The sequence below is a fragment of the Lathyrus oleraceus genome, chromosome 4 (assembly GCF_024323335.1).
Source record: "Lathyrus oleraceus cultivar Zhongwan6 chromosome 4, CAAS_Psat_ZW6_1.0, whole genome shotgun sequence".
Taxonomy (NCBI): domain Eukaryota; kingdom Viridiplantae; phylum Streptophyta; class Magnoliopsida; order Fabales; family Fabaceae; genus Lathyrus; species Lathyrus oleraceus.
Window position 1 is genome coordinate 168,726,097 of NC_066582.1, and position 21,032 is coordinate 168,747,128.

At 34.7% G+C, this 21,032-nt stretch overlaps 1 protein-coding gene across 3 annotated transcripts; it reads left to right on the forward strand.

Moving 5' to 3' along the window:
- Positions 1-6,738: 6,738 nt before the first annotated feature.
- On the forward strand, positions 6,739-17,847 carry LOC127074356 (telomere repeat-binding factor 2). 3 transcript variants are annotated; one of them, XM_051015662.1, is made up of 7 exons: positions 6,739-6,901; positions 7,741-7,987; positions 8,208-8,419; positions 8,571-8,658; positions 9,209-9,292; positions 16,857-17,206; positions 17,431-17,847. In XM_051015662.1, coding segments are annotated over exons 2-7 (885 nt in total). In that variant the 5' UTR covers positions 6,739-6,901; positions 7,741-7,837; the 3' UTR covers positions 17,432-17,847. The 3 variants fall into 3 exon arrangements, with proteins under 3 accessions (XP_050871619.1, XP_050871621.1, XP_050871620.1); XM_051015663.1 differs by having other exon boundaries at positions 6,759-6,901; positions 7,720-7,987; XM_051015664.1 differs by lacking the exon at positions 9,209-9,292.
- The last annotated feature ends 3,185 nt before the right edge of the window (positions 17,848-21,032 follow it).

The window sequence follows — 21,032 nt, forward strand, 5'->3', positions numbered from 1 at the left end:
CCAATTTCATGGTCCTCTAATTTTCTTCTTTTAGATATGACCTCAGTAAATGATACATTGGTGTGGATTTTTTTCAATATTTCCGCAGACCTTTTGGATTGGGCCCCTATATTAACATACATACTTTTTTGTAGGAAAGGAATTATTGGCATGTAGGGTGTAACACCCTAACCCCAAAAATGAATTTTTAAAAAGATCATGTAAGTTATTTATTTTATAATCAGCATAGCGTGCCACATCCCTCTCATAAAACATCCTTCTCAACTTAAAAATTAAGCAGCGGAAACTAAAACATCACCAACTCAACATAAATATCTCATACTTTCATAAAACAACTTAGTTCCAACATAAGGGAAAAAATTCAACAAACTCTCAAGAAAACATCAAACAACTGAAAACCTGCCCCGATGTTACACCATTAGAGCATAATAAAGAAATAGTAATTAAACTAAAAAACGGTAAGGAAAATGAAGTAATCATCCACGCCAATCCTTCCACACATCAATAGCTAATACTCCTCTACATGGGTATCTATGTACCATCGGTATAATGAGGCACACAAAGAAACAAAAAGGGGTGAGAAATACGTTCATAATGTTATAGGTGTATATAAACAATTAGGATAGTTTCAACAACAATATTCAACAATCACATAAAATAGTTCATAGAAATAAAACAATCACATATGCAAATTTATGTAATGCAATATGGCTCATCACTCCTAACTCAACATGCATGTGGTACCAAGTTTTTGAATTTCAGAGTTATGTTACTGATTAACCAATGCCTCTAGTTCCTCATTTGAATCAATGATTCCACCAATGATTCTGAGACCACCAATGAATATGATGCATGAAATATAACATGTAACGTCAATATACTACTCAACAACAACTCCTCATTTGAACCGACAACTACGCCAATATCAGGCCACCACTGTAGTTCCTCATATAAACTACTCATCTTAATAATATACATACACATACATACACACACACCCCCCCCCCCCCCCCCCCCCCCCCACACACACACACACACACACACATGTAATCACAACTCAACACATGCATATATATATATATATATATATATATATATATATATATATATATATATATATATATATATATATATATATATATATATATATATATATATATATATATATATATATATTCATCAAACATTACACCCCAATAGGAAAAATATTAACACATGTGCTCAACAATACTCATCAACCGATTCAAACATATTACTACTCATGTAAACCCATTGGCTATGTAAGAAAATTAGTATGAATGCATCAACAAAGTAAAACGTATTATTACTCAAATATGCACACCGACAAGGTAAGAAAATTATTACACATGCTCAACATTACTCATCAACATAGTAAATACATTATTACTCATGTAATTCCACCAATAATGTAACAATAATATTTAGCTACTATGTGTAGCTAAATCCCTCTCTTGTTGGGATTGGATGTAAGTTTATTGTTATAGTATGTATTTTTATTAATCATGGCATTGTATACAATATACTCACGAATCTCTATCGATGTTATTCTTGTTTACATATTTATCTTATGATTTGAACTGTTACCAAGAAGTACACTTCGAATATAGATATAGGATGAACATTCTGTTAGATTCTAAACTCTATACATAGATTTAGGTTTAACATTCATCGTGAGTATCGATTCTTAATGCCCCGTATTATTTAATAGGCTGAGAGATCGTCGATTAAACAATCAGGTAGAAATCTCATTGGAAGTTTAGACATGAACTCTTTTGTGAGCGATGCATGATGATATTGACGGGTGTTTATGATTGTGTATAACTGATTAGTAAATTATGTATTTGATTAGTATATGAAATTCAATGCTGACAAGTTCTCACCTCTCTGGAACTTTATTTTTTTGTTATCCGTTTTACATAGTGTAGTTTTTTTTTTTTTTGAAAACATACACTTAAAATCTTAGTATCTGTTGAACGACATTGATATCATATTAATCCTTGTGGATACAATAAGCAAATTCTTACCCATGATAACACTCATACTGCAAGCGAACACTTGTCTTAAACTGCCTTGAAATTCAATAACAAACACATAAAACTACGAAAGGATCACCTAGTGTGCTCCAAGCAAAATAAGATAAAAACACCAAAACTTAATAAATAATCATTAAATTCATCACATAAACAGAAATAAAATGGGATAATAATAACACACTAGAAGTGGATTATCAATATGTCACATGATGAGGATCTTGGTGAAGCTCCAAAAGCATCTTAAGTTCAACTTAAAAAGTCTAACAAGCAGAGACAACCTTCTATAAGGTATAATTCCGATGAGTATGTGACATTGACTCATGAGGGTGAACTCGAGTGTTTTTAAGAGGCCATGGAAAGTGATGAAAATCAAAAGTGGATGGATGCAATGCATGATGATATGAAATCATTGCATGATAATCACACTTATGTTTTAGTGAAGCTGCCTAACGGGAAAATGGATTTGGAAAATAGATGGATTTATATAGTTAAACACGAGAACAACAAGTCTCCAGGATATAAAGCAGATTAATGGTGAAAGGTTTCCGTCAAAGAATGGGTGTTGATTTTAATGATATTTTCTCACATGTTGTAAAGGTGTCATTAATTAGAAACATGTTGAGTTTGGCTGCTACTCTTGATTTAGAGGTTGAGCAAATGGATGTGAAAACAACTTTCCTTCATAGTGATTTGGAGGAAGAGATCTACATGAAGCAACCCAATGGTTTTCAAGTTAAAGGTAAAAAGGATCATGTGTGAATATTGGGAGAAAGTTTGTATGGGTTGAAGCAAGCTCCACGACAGTGGTACAAGAAGTTTGAGTCTGTTATGTGTGATCAAGGATACCAGAAGACAACTTCAGATCATTGTGTTTGTTAGAAAATTTTCTAATGATGACTTTATTATCCTGTTATTATATGTTTATGATATTCTTATTGTAGGGAAAAATATTTCTAACATTAATAGGTTAAAGAAGCATTTGGAAGAGTCACTTTCCATGAAAGACACGGGAGCAACTAAGCAGATTCTTGACATTAAAATCATGCATGATAGAGAAGAGAAGGAACTTTGGATGTCACAAGAACGTTATATCGAAAGAGTGTTGCAAAGATTTAAAATGGAAAGTTCTAAGGCAGTAACCACTCCTCTCACTACTCATTTCAAGTTGAGTTCTAATGAAAGTCCTTCAAGTGAATATGAAGCGTTTGATATGAAATGTGTTCCTTATGCGCATGCTATGGGTAGTTTGATGTATGCAATGGTGTGTACAAGACCAGATATAACACATGTTATTGGTACAGTCAGTAGATTTTTATCAAATCTAGGTAAATAACATTGGAATGCTGTAAAATGGATTTTAAGGTATCTTCGTGATACTACTTCTATGAGGCTTTGTTTTGGAGGAGATAAGCCTACTCTGGTGGGGTACTCTGACTCTGATATGGATGGAGATATTGATTCCAAAAAGTCCACTTCGAGATACATGATTAAACTTGCAAGGGGAGTTATGGCTTGGTAGTTCGGATTGCAAAAATGTGTAACATTATCTACTACAGAGGTTGAGTTCATTGCAATTACCGAAGCATGCAAATAGTTACTATGGTTGGAGATTTTTTTGCAGGATCTTGGTTTTGTTCAATACAAATATGTGTTATTTGTTAATAGTAAAAACACTATTCATCTGGGTAAGAATCTGACTTTTCATAATAGGTCCAAACACATTGATGTTAGATATCAATGGATACATGATATTTTGGATGCTAAGAGTTGTTGGCGTTAGCAAAAGTTCATATAGTTGATAATGGTTTTGATATGATGACTAAAATATTACCAAGAGGGAAATTTGAAGTTTGTTCTGATATTGCCGGTTTGGTAATTTCCTTCACATAGTTGTGAGGGGGAGATTTGTTGGGTCTGGGCTCCCTTCCTATATGGAGAAAGACCCAAATATGATTATCCTAGTTGTCTCCCTTATTTAAGTGGAGAGAATCAATTTAGTGTTGAGGGAGAGGGACATAATATAAGGATTCAAAAGAGAGAAAAAAGGAGAGAAACTCATTCTCGTTTTTCTTCGACTAGTCTCACTAAATTGACGATCCCTGTTTCATTAACCATCAGATCATGCTCAAATTTGGAGGGTAGATTCATAACACATATATCTAACTTTTGACTATTCAGAATTTCAAAACAACGTGTTAGGTGAGAGTTATATGCTTCGCACTGAAGTTATAGTTTTGGGATTTTTTTTAGCTTTTTGATTCTTATTTATAAACTAGTTTGCTTTGTGATTTGCGGTTGTTAGCATTAGTTTGTGAATCACTTTAAGACTCGCTTGCACTCTTAATTGATTATAGTGGAGTTATTTCTTTAGTTTGGACGACCCATGGTTTTTACTATCATATTGAGGGGTTTTCCACGTTAAAAATATCAGTGTTCTTTTGTGCCTTTATTTATTTAATTTGTCGTCTTATATTTGTTATTGATCCTCAAGGTCCTACAAGTTTGAGGAATTTTATATTCAATGCGTATTGGTATGTTATTGCGTCTTAATTCACCATCAGAGCTTACTCCTTCTTGTTGATAAATAAGTGTGAGTTATAAGTCTCACATTTCTTAGAAAATTGGAGGTTGAACACTTTATAAGTAAGAGGAATCATACACCTATCACCTTAAGGTTTAGGTAAATATGTGGTGTCTCTCTCACTTGTTTGGGGTGAGTTTTTGACCTTTAGGTGAGCGTTTGACCCGATGTGCATGTTTCTCCCTCATGATGACTAATCAGTGGTATTAGAGCCAATGGTTTGAGTAAGGGACCGACTCATTGTGTCGAAAGTCTTCCTGACATGGTGGTCAGATGACGTGTTCTGTTGAAGTGTCCATGACGAGTAAGGGTGTCCGTCAATGGTAGTACAAACATGTGGATGAAAATAACTTATATTTGGGGGGAAACATAATGGATGAACTCACACTTTAGGGGGAGATTGTTGAGAAACAAATGTTAGTTCAGTCCCACGTTGCTTAGAAATATGGAAGTTGAGCATTTTATAAATAAGGGGATCCATACACCTATCACCTAAAGGTTTTAGATAAATATGTGGTGTCTCTCTCACTTGTTTAGGTGAGTCTTTGATAGTTAGGTGAATGTTTGACCCAATGTAAATATTTTCCCATTATGATGACCCATCACTTATATGACACATCAGATGATTGGCTAGATCTACAACTGATTTGTTATCTATAAACAACTTTATTTTTTTCCCGATTCCATGACTTTAAGTTCATCTAACAACATTTCTATCCATAAGTATCTTAGAGATCCAATGATCTGTTTGTATAATGTTGCATTTACAAACTCATTATTTGTTTCTCTTTTTAACTTTTCTCCTGTATCCAATGGTGTGCCTGCTGCATTATAGTTGTTCATCTTCAATATTTTCAAGATATCTTGAGCATACTTTTGTTGGTGCAGGAACACTCCATAGTGTGTGTCTTTGAATTCCATCCCTAGAAAATACGACAAGTTTCCTAGGCCATCCATTTGAATTCCTGCATCAGCTCAACCTTTTCTTAGCCTTCGTAGGCAGATCATGCTTGAATGATTTCCTTTCTTACTTTGCTATGCAACATTCTCTTATTCCAAGCCCTTGAGGCCTGCTTCAAGCCATATTTAGCCTTTCTCAATTTGTACCTTTTGCTTCTGCCATTTGATTTCGAATCCCGGTGGTTGACCTTTTATAGTTATCACATTTGAAAATCGGTAAATTTGCAGGAAATTGCATTGATGTTGTGTTACCGTTTGTCATTGCTAACTGAATCACAACCGGACTCGCTGGTACCAATTTGTTGGAACAAATGTTTATATTGTGTTAAGAAAGAAGAAAATGAATGAAGATGTTTTGGACAAAAATGAATGGTTGTTCTTCATATGAGTGTATTGCAATAGTATTTATACACAAAGCTAACTAACTAACTAATTTGTGTAACACATATTTCCTGTCGACTTCACATATTTGTTTGGGAGTTTACTTTGAAAACCCCACCTTAACTCTATGTCGAAACACAACTCAACTTCTCGTTGAAACAACTAATTAGAAAGCTTTGAAATACAAACAACACCCAACTTCAATATTTTTCAATTGAACATTTTGCATAGATGATTTATAGTTTGTTAGTTGCAAATTACTTATTGAATATGGAATAAAATTGAGAATTATTATTTTTGATTATCACTTATACTTTAAATAAATAATTGAGTAAAAAGAAAAATACCGAGTTTGAATTTGATAATCCTCCTAGCCAAATCAATAACGATTGTGAAGATAAAATTTAAACATTTTATACATTAAATGAAATTGTTTTTTTCAATTAAAATAATTAATATGAATATTTTACATAAAAGTGTAAAAAAAAAACTATCTCTAACCTTTTTTTTTCGGGTTCAATCTCTCAATAATTTAATTTATATTTCAATATTATTTTGTAATAAATATTTAAATATTACAATCATATACTCTTTTACATATTTGTCTGTCTCAAATTATTTATCTATTTAAATTATTAATACAATAATTATTGTCTTTTTCTTTCCTTAACTTACTTTTATTTATTCATTTAACTAATACTTTTTGGTTAGATTCATTTAATTACTCTACTAACTTTTTATTAATAAATAATTGCCATTAAAGAAGGACGAAAAGTAGAATATTTTGAGAGATTTAATCCAAAAACGAAATGAAGAGACACAACTTGTTCCCTCGGTCGAATAGAACACATGCGTCTCGTTATTTCTCTTTTCTTTAACAAACTCATTCGGATTAACCCAATTTTCATCACTGCCCAGTGATTAGGTAAACGTTTACCCATCGATTCTTCTCTCATTTTCGACTTTCTGCATGCGATTCTTCTTTATGTTTGGTTGGTTGTTTATTGCGACTGTGTTTGTGTTTGTGATTCTCTTATTCAATGTTATGGGTGATTTTCCTTTTCGTTGTCATTTTGTTAGTTCAATGTGAATTTCATTTTTTTGGTTTAAGAAATTAGCATCTCTAGATTTTGCATTTTGATGCAATGTATAATTCTAGATTTTTCTAGGCTATTGGTGGCTGGAATTTGCGGATACATGCATTAAACCCTCACATGACATTAACACAAACACCTTGACTCCGATAATAATTTGTCGAGTTTGATAATAAATTTGAGAAAATGGAAGTAATTGAAAGTAACTACACGTTTTATCGAACATGTGTTGGTATGTGTTAGACATGTCTTCCATCTAGTGTTGATGCTACATAGTTTAAGATTATTGAGGTGTTCGAGGATGAGTTTGATGTAGAGGTAGAAGAAGACCTATAAAAACTATGCGAGAAATTATTAAGAAAGATTTTGAGACTAACATTTGGATAGAAGCATGGTCTTGGACAAAACATTATGACGAAAATTGATCCATATAGCTTTCCCGACTGAGTGGGATAAGGCTTGTTTGTTGTTGTTGTGAGGTGTTAGTGGATGAAACTGAATTGAATTTAGAACTAAGGTCAATATTTAGGATGATTTATACTAGTATTTATTTAAATGTATTTTACTGGTTAGTATAAACACAGAATAATCACATTGACATTTTTTGTTTATTTCATTTTGATGTTGTTTGTTGGTCAACAATTAACAGTGAAGTTTTGTTTATGCAAAGATGCACATGTAGAAAAGGGACGCATTGAAAGTCCATTTTTCCTCTAGCGTAGAAGCAAAGATTAAACTGTTACGAAAAAGGTGCCAGCTTTCCTTCCATGGGTGCTCCTAAGCAGAAATGGACTGCAGAAGAAGAAGCAGCGCTAAAAGCTGGAGTACTCAAACATGGGTCAGGAAAATGGCGCACTATACTTACTGATCCTGACTTTTGTGCCATTTTGCGTACTCGTTCAAATGTAGATCTCAAGGTAAGTCTTTTCAACAGCCTAGCAGGTTCCTCGAAGCATCACAAATAGATAGTTTTATGGTTCTTTCAGGCTGAGAATGTCAAAATTGAACTATCCAAATAATCAAGTATATTGTATCATAAGAGAAATATATAACAATAGAGCATTTTTATTTGATCAAATTGACAAAACTATTTCATACCTTTGGTGTACTAGTTTGTATGCTTTGAACTGTGAACAGGATAAATGGAGGAATATAAATGTCACAGCAATATGGGGATCCCGGCAGAAAGCAAAGCTTGCTCTTAAAAAGAACCTTCCAGCCCCCAAAATTGACAATAATCAATTGGCCTTGAGTAAAGTAGTTCAACGTGAAGACATTCTCGACATTAAGCCTCTAACAATTTCTGGTGGAGCATTGCAATCTTCTAATTCAAAAGAACAAGTATCAAGGTTCGAGAAATTTTAATTAAATAGTTTTCTTTTGATAATAGTTTTCTTTTGATTTCTTTTCTGTTAACAACATTCCATCTTGAGCTGAATTGTTGAAATCGTGAGCGATACTTTTGAATTACAAAAGAAATATGTTTCTCAATGATGGCAGGTTGGGGGATAATCATGTACTAGAGGCTATTGTCAATATGAAGGATCCAAAAGGTTCTGACAAGGCTGCCATTGCTTCTTACATAGAGGTATTTCTACTTCACTCATGGTTTTAAACTCTAACATCACAAGAAGCAAATTATTATTAAGAAAACTTAGTGCTATAAAGACTACCAAAGTTCCCGCATTTGCAATGGCCTCCCTACTCATGGATTATTTTATATGAAGACTTAGACAGAAAAGAAGTTTTATTTGCCCTTGCTGTAACAAACAATTTCTTTTTTACATTTATCAGCTAATTATGTTTTTCTGTTTCAAAATAGATGTAATTATGTATCACCCTTCTTTGTGATTGATCTTTCAAGCATTAGAAATCTTTGAAACTATCTGCAAATATTTCTCTTCGGTTCCACTAAGAGCTATATATTTTAGGTTAAATTATTGTGTAGATCCTTATAGCTTTATTAAAATTTTAAATATATCCCTAAATTTTTTTTTTAATGGAACCCTAATAGTTTAAATTTTTGTAAAAGGGGTCCTTATCAACAATAATACCATAGGCTTACTACCATGCATAGGCTGCAAATCATGTCCCCATCGTTGCATTGAAAGTAATTATGAAACTTTTCATCTCTTTAGGAAAAATATCAGTGTCCACCAGATCTTCAAATGTTACTGTCAAAAAAACTGCAGCATATGGTGACAAGTGGCAAAATAGTCCAGGTAATTTTATAATCAGTCACTTCTGTAGCTGGGTACGTCAAGTCTTTCATCTATTGCAGAAGTACTTTAATAACTTATTTGATCTTGCTGGTAGTAATGAAAAGAACATGGTTGACAAAAAAGAAATAAATTGTTTATAAGATTATGTATGGATCAGATCATAGACGGAAAATATGTAGTGTAACAAGACACCTTTAATGTTATTAGTGCATTTGAACCTTAAATGAGATTTGAAGAACACCTTAAACTAAAATTTAAGAAGGATTTAGAAGACTTAATTTAGGAAATACTTCTAGAAGAAAAAATAATTCAAGGAGGGTATCTAAATGGGCATGTAGGGAGTGTACTAAAAGGTTTTGAGAGTGTACTAAAAGGTTTTGAGGGCAAGCACAGGGTATGGGTATGGCCTCAGGGAGGTGAGTATGGATGGTAAATCATTTGAATTTTTTGTCAACTTTTAATCTTATAATAGCCAATAAATGCTTTAGGAAAAGAGAGTATCATTTGATTACATACAAGAGTGGGGTGTGTTCTCAAATAGATTTCTTTCTTATTAGAAAGTCAAACATAAAAGTTTGCTTGGACTGTAAAGTCATATGTAGAGAGAGCTAGAGTACCTAGCGCAGAGTATCATTTATGGTTATGAGGAGAGTTAAGAGAAGGAGCCACGGTAGGGATCGATGGATCAAGTGGGGAAATTTTAAGGGTGAAAAACAAAATGATCTTCCAACATTAGGTTTTAGAGTGAGCTTTCTCAGAGCCACAAGGAAGTATAAATGTTATATGGGACAAGGTGACACAGAGGACTAAAAAAAGTACTAAAAAAGTAGTAAGTAAGATAGGAGAATCTATAGATAGGTTTTAGACCTAGGGTTAAAAAATCTTATTGGCAGAGTAATTAATAGTGAATAGCGGAACGGAGCGGTCGACCCCAAAAGTGGGATAGTGAGATAGCGGGATAAGTTTTTGTACTAATAATTATAATAATCTATAAAACATTATGTCATATACTTAAATGTAAAATTAAATGTTAAGAATGTGTGGTTTAGTCTAACTCAACCCTACAAAACCGGTTGGTAGAGTGAGGACTGTCCCCACTTATAAACAGGATTGGACACCCCCTCACGCCCAGGATTGGACATCTGGAGCGTGGAAATAAATGGTGGGTGGCCCGATAGCGGAAACCATAGTAGGTGGTCCACCGGATCTTAAACCAGGCTCTGATACCATGTTAAGAATGTGTGGTTTAACCTAACTCAACCCTACAAAACCGGTTGGTAGAGTGAAGACTGTCCCCACTTATAAACACATGCTCAGACCATATATTGTCCGATGTGGGACTCTTAACACTAAATAAATAACACAACATTTAAAAGATTTATAAAATCCAATGTCAAAGAACAATGCTTAATCAAGATTCAAAATATTATAGAAAATTCAAAACATAGTAGATGATTCAAAACATCACATCTTAAAATTCAAACTTAGAATTATTATATGAAAATTCAAACAAACATAGAAATCATAGATCATCATCAAAGATGTATTCTTCATAGATCATCAAAACATTCCTCCCATTCTTCATCTTCATCATCTTCTTCAACATCTTCTACCACCACTTGTTGTGCCCTAGATGTACTTGCAACTTCAAGTAGCCTTGACCTCCCAGTGTAGATTACAGACTCATTAACTCCACTTGCATCGACAATTGAGACCAAGTTAAATCATCATCTTCATGAACCAAGTCTTCTTCTAAAGGTTCACCATCTTCTCCTATCTCTCCCATCTCTCCTACCAACCATTCAGTGTGATAATTAATTTTGCCAAATTCCATAGGGTCAATCTTGTCCTGAATTTCAAATCTTTCAATCAAAGCTTGGTTACTTGATGAAAACCAAGTCTTGCAACCTTTAATGTTCCAACTTATTTCTCTTCTTTGAATGAATCTAAAATACAATAATTTGAAGTATTAATTTAATAATACTTGAATGTAAGATACTTTAATATCCTAGTAAAAAAATAATACTTACATGCTCAAAGATGCTCCAGTTACGCTCACATCTAGAAGCTCTGCAACTCAAACTCAACTTTAACAGTCAACAATTGCAAATCTGGAGTTTCGGCTCCATAAGACTTCCACCACTCGGCTGCAAGTAAAAAATCAATAATTGTCGATCTGGAGCTAATTGTCGACCTGAAGCTAATTGTCAAATTCTAATAATTGTAAAAAAATGAACTTCCATCTTACCTGGAGCTACTGTCGACCTCTGTCTAATTGATGTTCTTATACCAAAGAGACTTGTAGCATATGATGTATAGGTACGGGTACGTACCCGGTGCGTGTACTGGTAGCGGTATGAGATACTGCATTTAAAAAAAATCAAGATACAAGTACGTTAATAAGAAATAAGAATTTTCTATAAAATGTATGAGTAAAGAACTAAATTGTTAGGTTCATAAAAAAAACCACTATAAAAAATTGAAAAAACCAAAAATAATGTTAAGATACAATAACAAAAAAAATTAAAACACATAAATATACTATATTGATATTTGAGAAAACCACAAATTTCATTCAAAATCGAATAATGAGAAAAAATGAAGTACCACGAGTACGGTACTTGGCAAACGGCTTCCAACATAGCTTTTAACGGCTTCCAACATCAACTTAAGGCTTTTGCATTTGCTACGTTAACAGCAATTCCACACGTATAAACAAATCGAGCAATATATTGTACGGTTCTTGCCCTCGCTTCTTTATCACACACATCATTAATGCTTGTGTCCTTAGTCTTCTTAAACACTAAATCCAATGGTCCTTTAGTCTTCTTGACAACCATTGAAGAGGTCTCAGCAAGTCTCTTTCCGCTTCAAATTCTACTTATTTCCTCAATTTCATTTGTATCATCCGCATCTAACCGCACTAACACCTATTTTATTCCTCTATTAATTCTCTCTTTCTCAACCATATCAGCATGTAATATTGCTTTAACTTCCGTTGGTATTTTCAAGCAAGGAACTACATCACCTTTTATTCCTAGTTGATGCTTTTTTGCTCTACTAATTCCCCCACTACTAGTTAGATTACAAAAATCACAGTCACATTCTTCTTGTTATTTATATCCTTCCAATGATTATATTGCCATGCTATGTCAATATTACTGCCGCTTGGTTTGAAGGTTTGACCACATGACGCAATCGAGATAGAATTCGGTGTAGAGGAAGATGTTGCCATATTGTTTAGGAAATATGAATACAACATAAAAAAAACTCATCAGAATGAAAGAAAAGGGATAAGAACTTAAAAAAAACTCAACATAAAAAAGCTCAACATATAAAAAACTCAACATAAGAGCTTACTTGAAGAAGAAGAACAAAGGAGGAGCGTCGGAGAAGGGGGGTGCCGGTTGCCGGAAGAAGTGAAGAAGTGAGCGTTAGGGTTGAGGCAATGAAGTGACTAAGGAAAGAAGCAAGAATGTTAGGGCAGGAAAGAAAAGAGGAGTCTGGAACGTAAACATAAACGAGAGGAAAAAAGAGTTTTAAAAATTTCAAAACTAATGGCAAAATAGTAATTTTGAATAAAAAATAAAAAACAAAAAACAGGCGAAACCGCTCCGCCCAGAGAGCGACCCGCGATTGCGCCAAAGTTGCCTGCGTTTTTAAACGCCGCAACGCTCCTGTCTTTTCACTAGGTGGGTGGCTGCTCTGGCTGGACCGTCCAAGATCGAGCGCCGTTCGCGGCCGCGATTGATAACTCTGCTTGTTGGTGGAAAAAATGTGCAATATAATGTTAAAAAATAAAAATAGAGTGCTTTAGAGCTTGACCTAGGTGTAAAATGATTGGAAAAAATATAAGAAAGTTAAAAAAGAGACCAAAAGGACAGTGGGCAAAAGAAGAAATAAAGCTTCTGATATGTTATGTCTATCCTTTGGTAACAAGGAAGGAGAGAAATCTAGATATAGGATTGCTAAGGGGCGAGAAAGAAAGACAAGAGACTTGCAACAAGTGAAAGTATAAAGGATGAAAAAGGTAAAGTTTTGGTTCAAGAAATGATGATATAAATAATAGATAAAAGATTTGTTTCCATAACTATTTTGATGAATGATATGAAATCCTATCGAACTTTTAACATGCTAGATACTAGAGATGAAGACTAAAATTATACCTTCTATCATCATATTCAAGAACACGAGGTAAAATAAACGTTGAAAAGGATGGATAATGGCAAGGTTGTTGGTCCAAACAACATACCTATTGAGGTATGTAATTTTTTAGAGATAGAGACATTGGATGCTTCACAAAGCTTTATAACAAAATTATCAGGTCAGGGAAAATGTCGGTCGAGTGGAGAAGAAAATCTTTAATTCTTATTTTGTGAACAAGATATACAAAGTTGCACAAATCATAGGGGAATTAAGCTAACGAGTCATACCATTGTGCGAGATTAAGAAAAAAGACTTAAATTATCGACCATGTAAGCGATCTACTTCTTATGAAGTGTGGTTGAGCGTTATAGGATGGATAAACTTACACTTAGTTTTCATTGATTTGGAGAAGGTGTTCGGATTGTCTATATTCGAGCTATCAAAGATATACATGTGGGGACCCCGATTGACAACATAGAGTGAGGCCATAATAGATTTTTCCATAACCATAAGACTACAACAAAGGTCAACTCAAGTCCTTATCATTTTACTTTAATTTTGGACGTCCTTACTGTTAAGAGTCCCACATCGGATAATATATGGTCTGAACATGTGTTTATAAGTGGAGGCAGTCCTCACTCTACCAACCGGTTTTGTAGGGTTGAGTTAGGCCTAATCACACATTCTTAACATGGTATCAAAGTCTGGTTTAAGATCCGGTGGACCACCTATTATGGTTTCTGCTATCGGACCACCCACCATTTATTTCCATGCTCCAGATGTCCAGTCCTGGACGTGGGGGTGTGTGTTTAAGAGTCCCACATCGGACAATATATGGTCTGAACATGTGTTTATAAGTGGAGGCAGTCTTCACTCTACCAACCGATTTTGTAGGGTTGAGTTAGGCCCAATCACACATTCTTAACACTTATAAAACACATCCAATAGTGTTTTTTGCCAATGGTATACTCTCTCCGTCCCATAATGAGTGACCCAGTTGACCATTTCACACAAATTAAGAAAACATAATAACTAAAAGAGAGAGAATGATATTTTTACTAAAGTACCCTTATCATGTATTGGGAATGATGAAAGTAATATTAATTAGAGGGTAAAATTGGAAAAGATGCATTGGAAATTGAAATGGATCATTCATTTTGGGACACTCTTTTATTCCAAATGGGCCACTCATTGTAGGATGGAGAGAGTAATTCTTTTTGGAGAGTTGAGGGAGGAACTAAATGGGAGGTTGGAGACAAGCCTTAGAAGTGTTAGGCTTCTGTCCGAGTTGAAGTAAGACAAAATATGTGGAATGCAGTTTTAGCAAAAAGACGAAGCATTTCTAGCTTCGAGGTGAAAGATGGAGATCATGTCATACCACAAATTACATGGTTTAAATATCTTGGGACCATAGTATAAAACAACGGAGAAAAAAGAGATGTAAATTGATGGAACTCTAAAATCCATTGTAGAAATGAAGTTAAGAAAATATATCAATAATGTAAAATATTTAATTTACGAAGAAAGAGAACAATAGAAAGAAATGAAAATCAATCTACCCTAGAGCAAAGCTCTTTAGAGGAGATAGCTTTTTAAGGTTCATTCAATATTCTAAAACATAATGTGTACCTATGAAGCCTAATGTGTACCTATGAAGCCTGGACTCGGACACAGACACAGGACACGACACAGATACGGACACGAGGACCCCGCTAATGTAAAAATTATAGGACACGGACACGGTTATATATATTTTACATATTAATATAATAATATAATTTATGGGCAAAATTTGTAAAAAATTTAAAATAAAAAGCAAAATTTATGTTTATTTAAAATAAAATAATAAAAAATTCTTTCAACATTTTCAAACAAATTTCAAACATGATAATTGATATTCATAGATACCTTGTGAAAACCGAAACAATGGTGTGCAAAGATGAAAATAATCGTAGAAGATAAAAGAATTTTGTGGAGACAAAACAGTGAAATATAAAAAAATAAGGAATCCTTGTGTTGTTTTTATACTAAAAAAAGTGGAATATGAAAGCTAAAAAACGTATTTATTTTTTAAATTTTGAGTTGAGTTTTTATTTTTAAAAAAACTTCTGGAATTTTATGAATTAGGTTGTGTCCTTTGTTTGAAATAAGGTGTCGTATCCGTGTCCGTAGTAATTAAATTTTTTATTTTAGTTGGACACTTCAAAACGTGTCTGATACGTGTCGTACGCGTGTCGGTGTCTGACACGTGTCCGACACAGCGACACGCCGTGTGAATGACGTGTCAGAGCTTCGTAGATGTGTACCATTCACTAAAATATCATTATTTATAGTAATAAGGCATAACTAACCAACCTGCCAACTAAGAATTCTAATTCACTCTTTATTTATAATATGTCCTTACCACACTCATTATTATATAATACTTTTTTTTTCTTATGACCCCTGTTAAGAGTCCTACATCGGACAATATATGGTCTGCACATGTTTTATAAGCGGGGGCAATTCTTACCCTACAAGTCGGTTTTGTAGGGTTGAGTTAGACCCAACCACATTTCTTAACATGGTATCTGAACCTCGTTTAAGATTTGGCGGGCCACCTACTATTAGGTTTCCGTTATCGGACCACCCACCATTTATTTTCACGCTCCAGATGTCCAGTCCTGAGCGTGAGAGTGTGTGTTAAGAGTCCCACATCGGACAATATATGATGTGAACATGTCTTTATAAATGGGGGCAATTCTCACCCTACAAACCGGTTTTGTAGGGTTGAGTTGGACCCAAACACATTTCTTAACAACCCTTATTTGGTCTTTTATAAATTATTGAATTCAAGCGAGATGACTGAAATGGAGGAGGGTATCAAGTGTTTTATGTGATGCAAAATATCGCTCAAGCTGATGTGTATGGGAGGTGAGTATTGAACGATAAACAAAATAACACGAGAGTAAAACAAAAGTAACGAAACGAAGATGGGGATGATGTGTTAGATGAATGGTAAGACTAGACAAAACAAAATTAGAAAAGCATGGTGGAAGAGTAGATTAAATGTAGGGTAGTTTCACAAATCACCTGGTAGTTAAATCACAGTTTGCATAAATCATGGGGTAGTCAAATCACTCTTAAAACTATAAGAGGAATTACTAAAAAAGATTTAGAGATTAATAGGTTGGATAGAGATATGATATAAGATAGAACATTACGGTGTTGTTTGATCTCTGTAGCGGATCCTATTTAGGAGAATAAGACTTTATTGTTCTCGAATTATGTATAGATGTAAATAGATTTGTGTTTTCTTTTCTTAGAACAACTTGATATCATCAATTTCTTTAGAAAGAGATAGTACCATACCAACTTGACATGCTGTCAAATTTTAGATATGATGAGTTTATTCTGCCAATGACATATATATTGACAGGAAAAGCACAAGTACAAAGTTATGCCAAGTCCAACAGTCTCTGAAAAAAGAAGCTCTTCCTTGATGCTCATGGAAGCGAGGCCCAAAGATTTTCTAGAAGTGGAGAAGAGTGGTGATGTCAACATCGTTTCAAAATCTCAAATTGACGCAGAGCTATCAAAAGCGAGGAGCATGACAGCTCAAGAAGCAGCAGCTGCAGCTGCAAAAGCAGTTGCAGAGGCCGAAGTTGCCATTGCACAGGCTGAGGCAGCAGCTAGGGAGGCAGAGGCTGCAGAAGCAGAAGCTGAGGCTGCTCAAGTCTTTGCAAAAGCAGCGAAGAAGGCGCTTAAATGCAAAATGCTTCATATTTGGTAGCTTCCTCAATCTGTCACTCCTTTAGAATCTTCACATACTTATATATTTAATTATTTTAAAGCTTTAACCACTGCTGCACTTTTCTGATGCTTTTACACAAGGAATTTGTTAGTTCTTAGTTTAGTTTAATTAATCAGTGCTGTTTTTGTCTGTTGCTATGTAGAAGTAGTTTCTACTAGTTCTTTTGGTTAAGCTTGCTTAATGTTTGTGAATTATGCAGATGCCGTGGACTTTAGGTATTCATCATCGGCCGAGTTGGTTTGAGATAATGGTTCAACTGCTGTGCCTACTGCCAATTTTTTTGTAGCTGTACATAACTTTCGGCTTGTAAATCTGGAATATGCGGGACGATTCTTGAAACATTTTATCAGGAGTTGATGATAGCTTTTATCTTACTTTTTCCTTTTTAATCTTAAGGAAGGCAATGAAGAATGTTACAAAGTACTAAAGAAGATTGTTGAAATGGAATGATCAACATAGACATTTCATTTGGGCTAGATGAAAGATATCAATTTTATTAGTGCTCTAATAGCAATTTGGATTGTCATTGACATGCAGGTCATTTACATTGTTTGTTCTAAGACATTGTTACATCACTTTTTATATTGCTAAGCAATATATTGTGACCTTTTTTTTTTGAGGTTTGTCACAATTATTTTTACATGCATGACAAACCTAATTTGTCTTTTGGATTTGTCGAGGTGTGTATGTTAATATATGAAGTTTAGAGGCATTTGCTTGGGAAGATTTTATGATATTATTTTATCCATGTCATGGGGTGAGTGTGAATAATCTGGAAATATGAATTTGCCTTTTCATATTTCAAGAGATTAATCTCTGGATGTATTTAAAATACACACAACACTCATAAGTGAACCGTCTATCCCAAAATTCTCAAAATATATATTGGAGTGTAAAGTTTTATGGGTGATAGATGTATCTCCGAAATATCTCATGAATTGATATTTTTTTATGCAATAACGATTATACTAATGGCGATTATCCAATGATGATTATATTAGAGATATATTAATACCATGCTAATTATACTAATGCAATTTAAGGATGTTTTTGTATAAATTCAAACAAGAATACAAATCAAAATGTTACCACAGTACAATTCCTACCAAAATACAAATACAAATAAACTTCTGGGTATTTTTAACCCCCTTGTTTCTCCTTTGCTGCCACCTGTACCCCAAGGTATTTTGGACTTCAAGTAAGATGGTCTATAAGGGGACAATACCAGGATTATCTTCCGCAATATCTCCTCTAACAATGGTATCTCTCGTAACCTACATAATATGTTGATAGATCGATAACAAGTCTGCTGGGTGGTCATCTCCAGCCCGCTCCTCTTCCAATATCTCATGATGTGCATCTCTAGGTGGTGCTCCTGCAACATATGATGTCGTGTAAGGATGTGACACTCGATAGAACCATTGGATGTAACCCTGTTCATAAGCCCATGGGTCACCCGCTAACACACTGCGTGCCTCCCCTGGTATCAGATCACTATAGAAATCATCTAATATGGCATCAAGATCTCTGTGGCGAACTATCAAAGGAGCAGGCATGTAGGATATCTTGGAATCATCTATTGATATCTGAACTGGCGCATGACCCACTAAGGCAATTGTGGATACATCAGGCGTGACCCATAAGTCAACCATCTAGAGTAGAAGATTATGTCATCCAAGTGACACATTTGATGTTGGCCATCGTACGGGCCGAAGCATGTGTCATCTGCTACAATGCGGTCAATAAACACCATGTACGACTCTATCGCCGGAATCCCTCTATACGGGACAAAGGCGCAAGCACATGGCCAATCCTCATTATACTCCATCTCAAGTTGCCACCCGGATATGTGAGAAAAGTGAGAGATGATCCACGCCTGAAAATGGTTCAGATAAAAAATTAGTAACAAGTGTAACACAAGCGTTATGAAAATATAAGTAACAATAAAGGTCGTAAATAAATTACCGTAAACAGTGTGCGGCTTCCAATCATTTGTCTTGTCTTTCAAAGACAAGTTTCATCTAGTTTGGAGTATAGATAACCCAAACATGCCGCCCCTTAGTTGTACTCATGGATCCACTCTAAATTAGTGAAGTATGTCACGTAGACTACATTGACGCAAGTTGCACTTTTGTCCACAAATATTTTCGTGCCAACCAAGTATAGGAAGTACGACCTCAATTCACATTGTGGAACAAAACCTGCTCGTCATCACCTTCGGCCTCCACTGCTGCAACCGGGTTGGATTTGTACATGTAATCCTAGTATGAAAATCGGGCATAGACGCCTCTTGGGTCTCACCTGGGTCAGCTCCTAAATAGTTTACTACCAGTTCTAGTTCTCGAATTTGTCGATCCGAGAATGGTTTAGTAATCTTCCCCTAATCGGAAGATGCAGAAGGCGTGAGACATCACCAAGGGTGGTGGACATCTCACCATGAGGGAAGTGGAAAAATGACGTGTCCTTGTGTCATCTCTCCACAAAAGTCACAAACATGCCATGGTTAACAATCATGTATCTAGTGGAGCATAAACCTGCAAGTCCAGAGTAACGAACACAATCTTGAAACCATGCGTCTGCATTCTGATCAAGGTTTAAAATCTTCCTGGCATAGTTTATAGATTTTACCATTTCATGTTCTTGTAAAAATAAATATACCAACATCAGTCGCAACTCAATTAGTATGAATCAAATGAAATATAAAAGTATCTCTCCTTCCCACACATGCCTATCAACATGTTCAACATATATAGGAAGTAATAAGGTGTCATATGGGCCTCCTGGAAAATAATAAGGAACGAGATTAACATTAGCAGGGGTTTCAGGGGGCTTCATAAGCTGGAGGGTCAGCAGGAGACACGTTCCCTCGGGAGGTCGAGGCCCAAAACACTCGAACTTATGAAGCATGATACATGCGACCACGTGAAGTCGACACTTCTGTGCCAAATGAACTAGCACTACTTCATGGCCTCGAGCGCGCTGCCCTCTCCTTACCAAGGACGCATGTTGGGATACACGACCTTGCCTCAACTTGTCCTGGTTATGAGCCATTGTTACTATAATACAAAATAGACAACAATATCAAAATCAAGGCAAGTAATTTCAAAGATGGATCTACGTAAAATAGAAAAACAAAATCCAAAAAAGTTCGGAGATGCATCTTTGTAAAGCCGGGAAGACAAAAAATTCCAGAAAAAATCAGAGATGTATCTCTATAAAAAGGTGCGACATTGCAAAACTTTCAAAAAATATAGAGAATGCCCAAAACACCAACAAATTTGTTTGCATGTCTAAACAAAATACCTATTTTAAATGTAACTACAAACTAATGCTTTTTAAACAACCTATTTTATCTAATACATGCATCACAACTCAAAAATAGAAAAAAAATGAGAAACTTACCGATTGAGAGATTTGTTGTGTGAAACTGTGAATGAAATTTACTAGGATTGATTGCAATGTAGTTGAAGTAGTATTGAAACTTGAAAAATGGTCTTGTTGGTTCTTTCCTGTGAGCTTTGAAGTTGAAGGGTTTGTGAAAGTGTAGAAAATAAAGAAGGAAGATGAAAGGTTCCAGTGTGAGGTATGTCGATTAAACCACATTCAAAGATGTATCTCTGTAAACCTCATTGAATGCTAAAACACTGACTTTTAAATTAAGGATTATTAGGAAGATGCATCTCCGAAAATATTCTTGGGCAAAATGGAGTGACTTATTCACTAAAGTGTTGAGGGTGTGTAATTTAGATATGTCCGAAGATGTATCTCCAAAAATAATATTTTTTTATGCATCCTATATGT

Bases quoted from the DNA above. Each gene is read 5' to 3' on its own strand.
- LOC127074356 (XM_051015662.1), top strand. From the start codon at position 7,838: ATGGGTGCTCCTAAGCAGAAATGGACTGCAGAAGAAGAAGCAGCGCTA. The intron at 8,420-8,570 runs GTTCGAGAAATT...CAATGATGGCAG, and splicing joins TCAAAAGAACAAGTATCAAG to GTTGGGGGATAATCATGTAC. The intron at 9,293-16,856 runs GTAATTTTATAA...ATATATTGACAG, and splicing joins CAAGTGGCAAAATAGTCCAG to GAAAAGCACAAGTACAAAGT.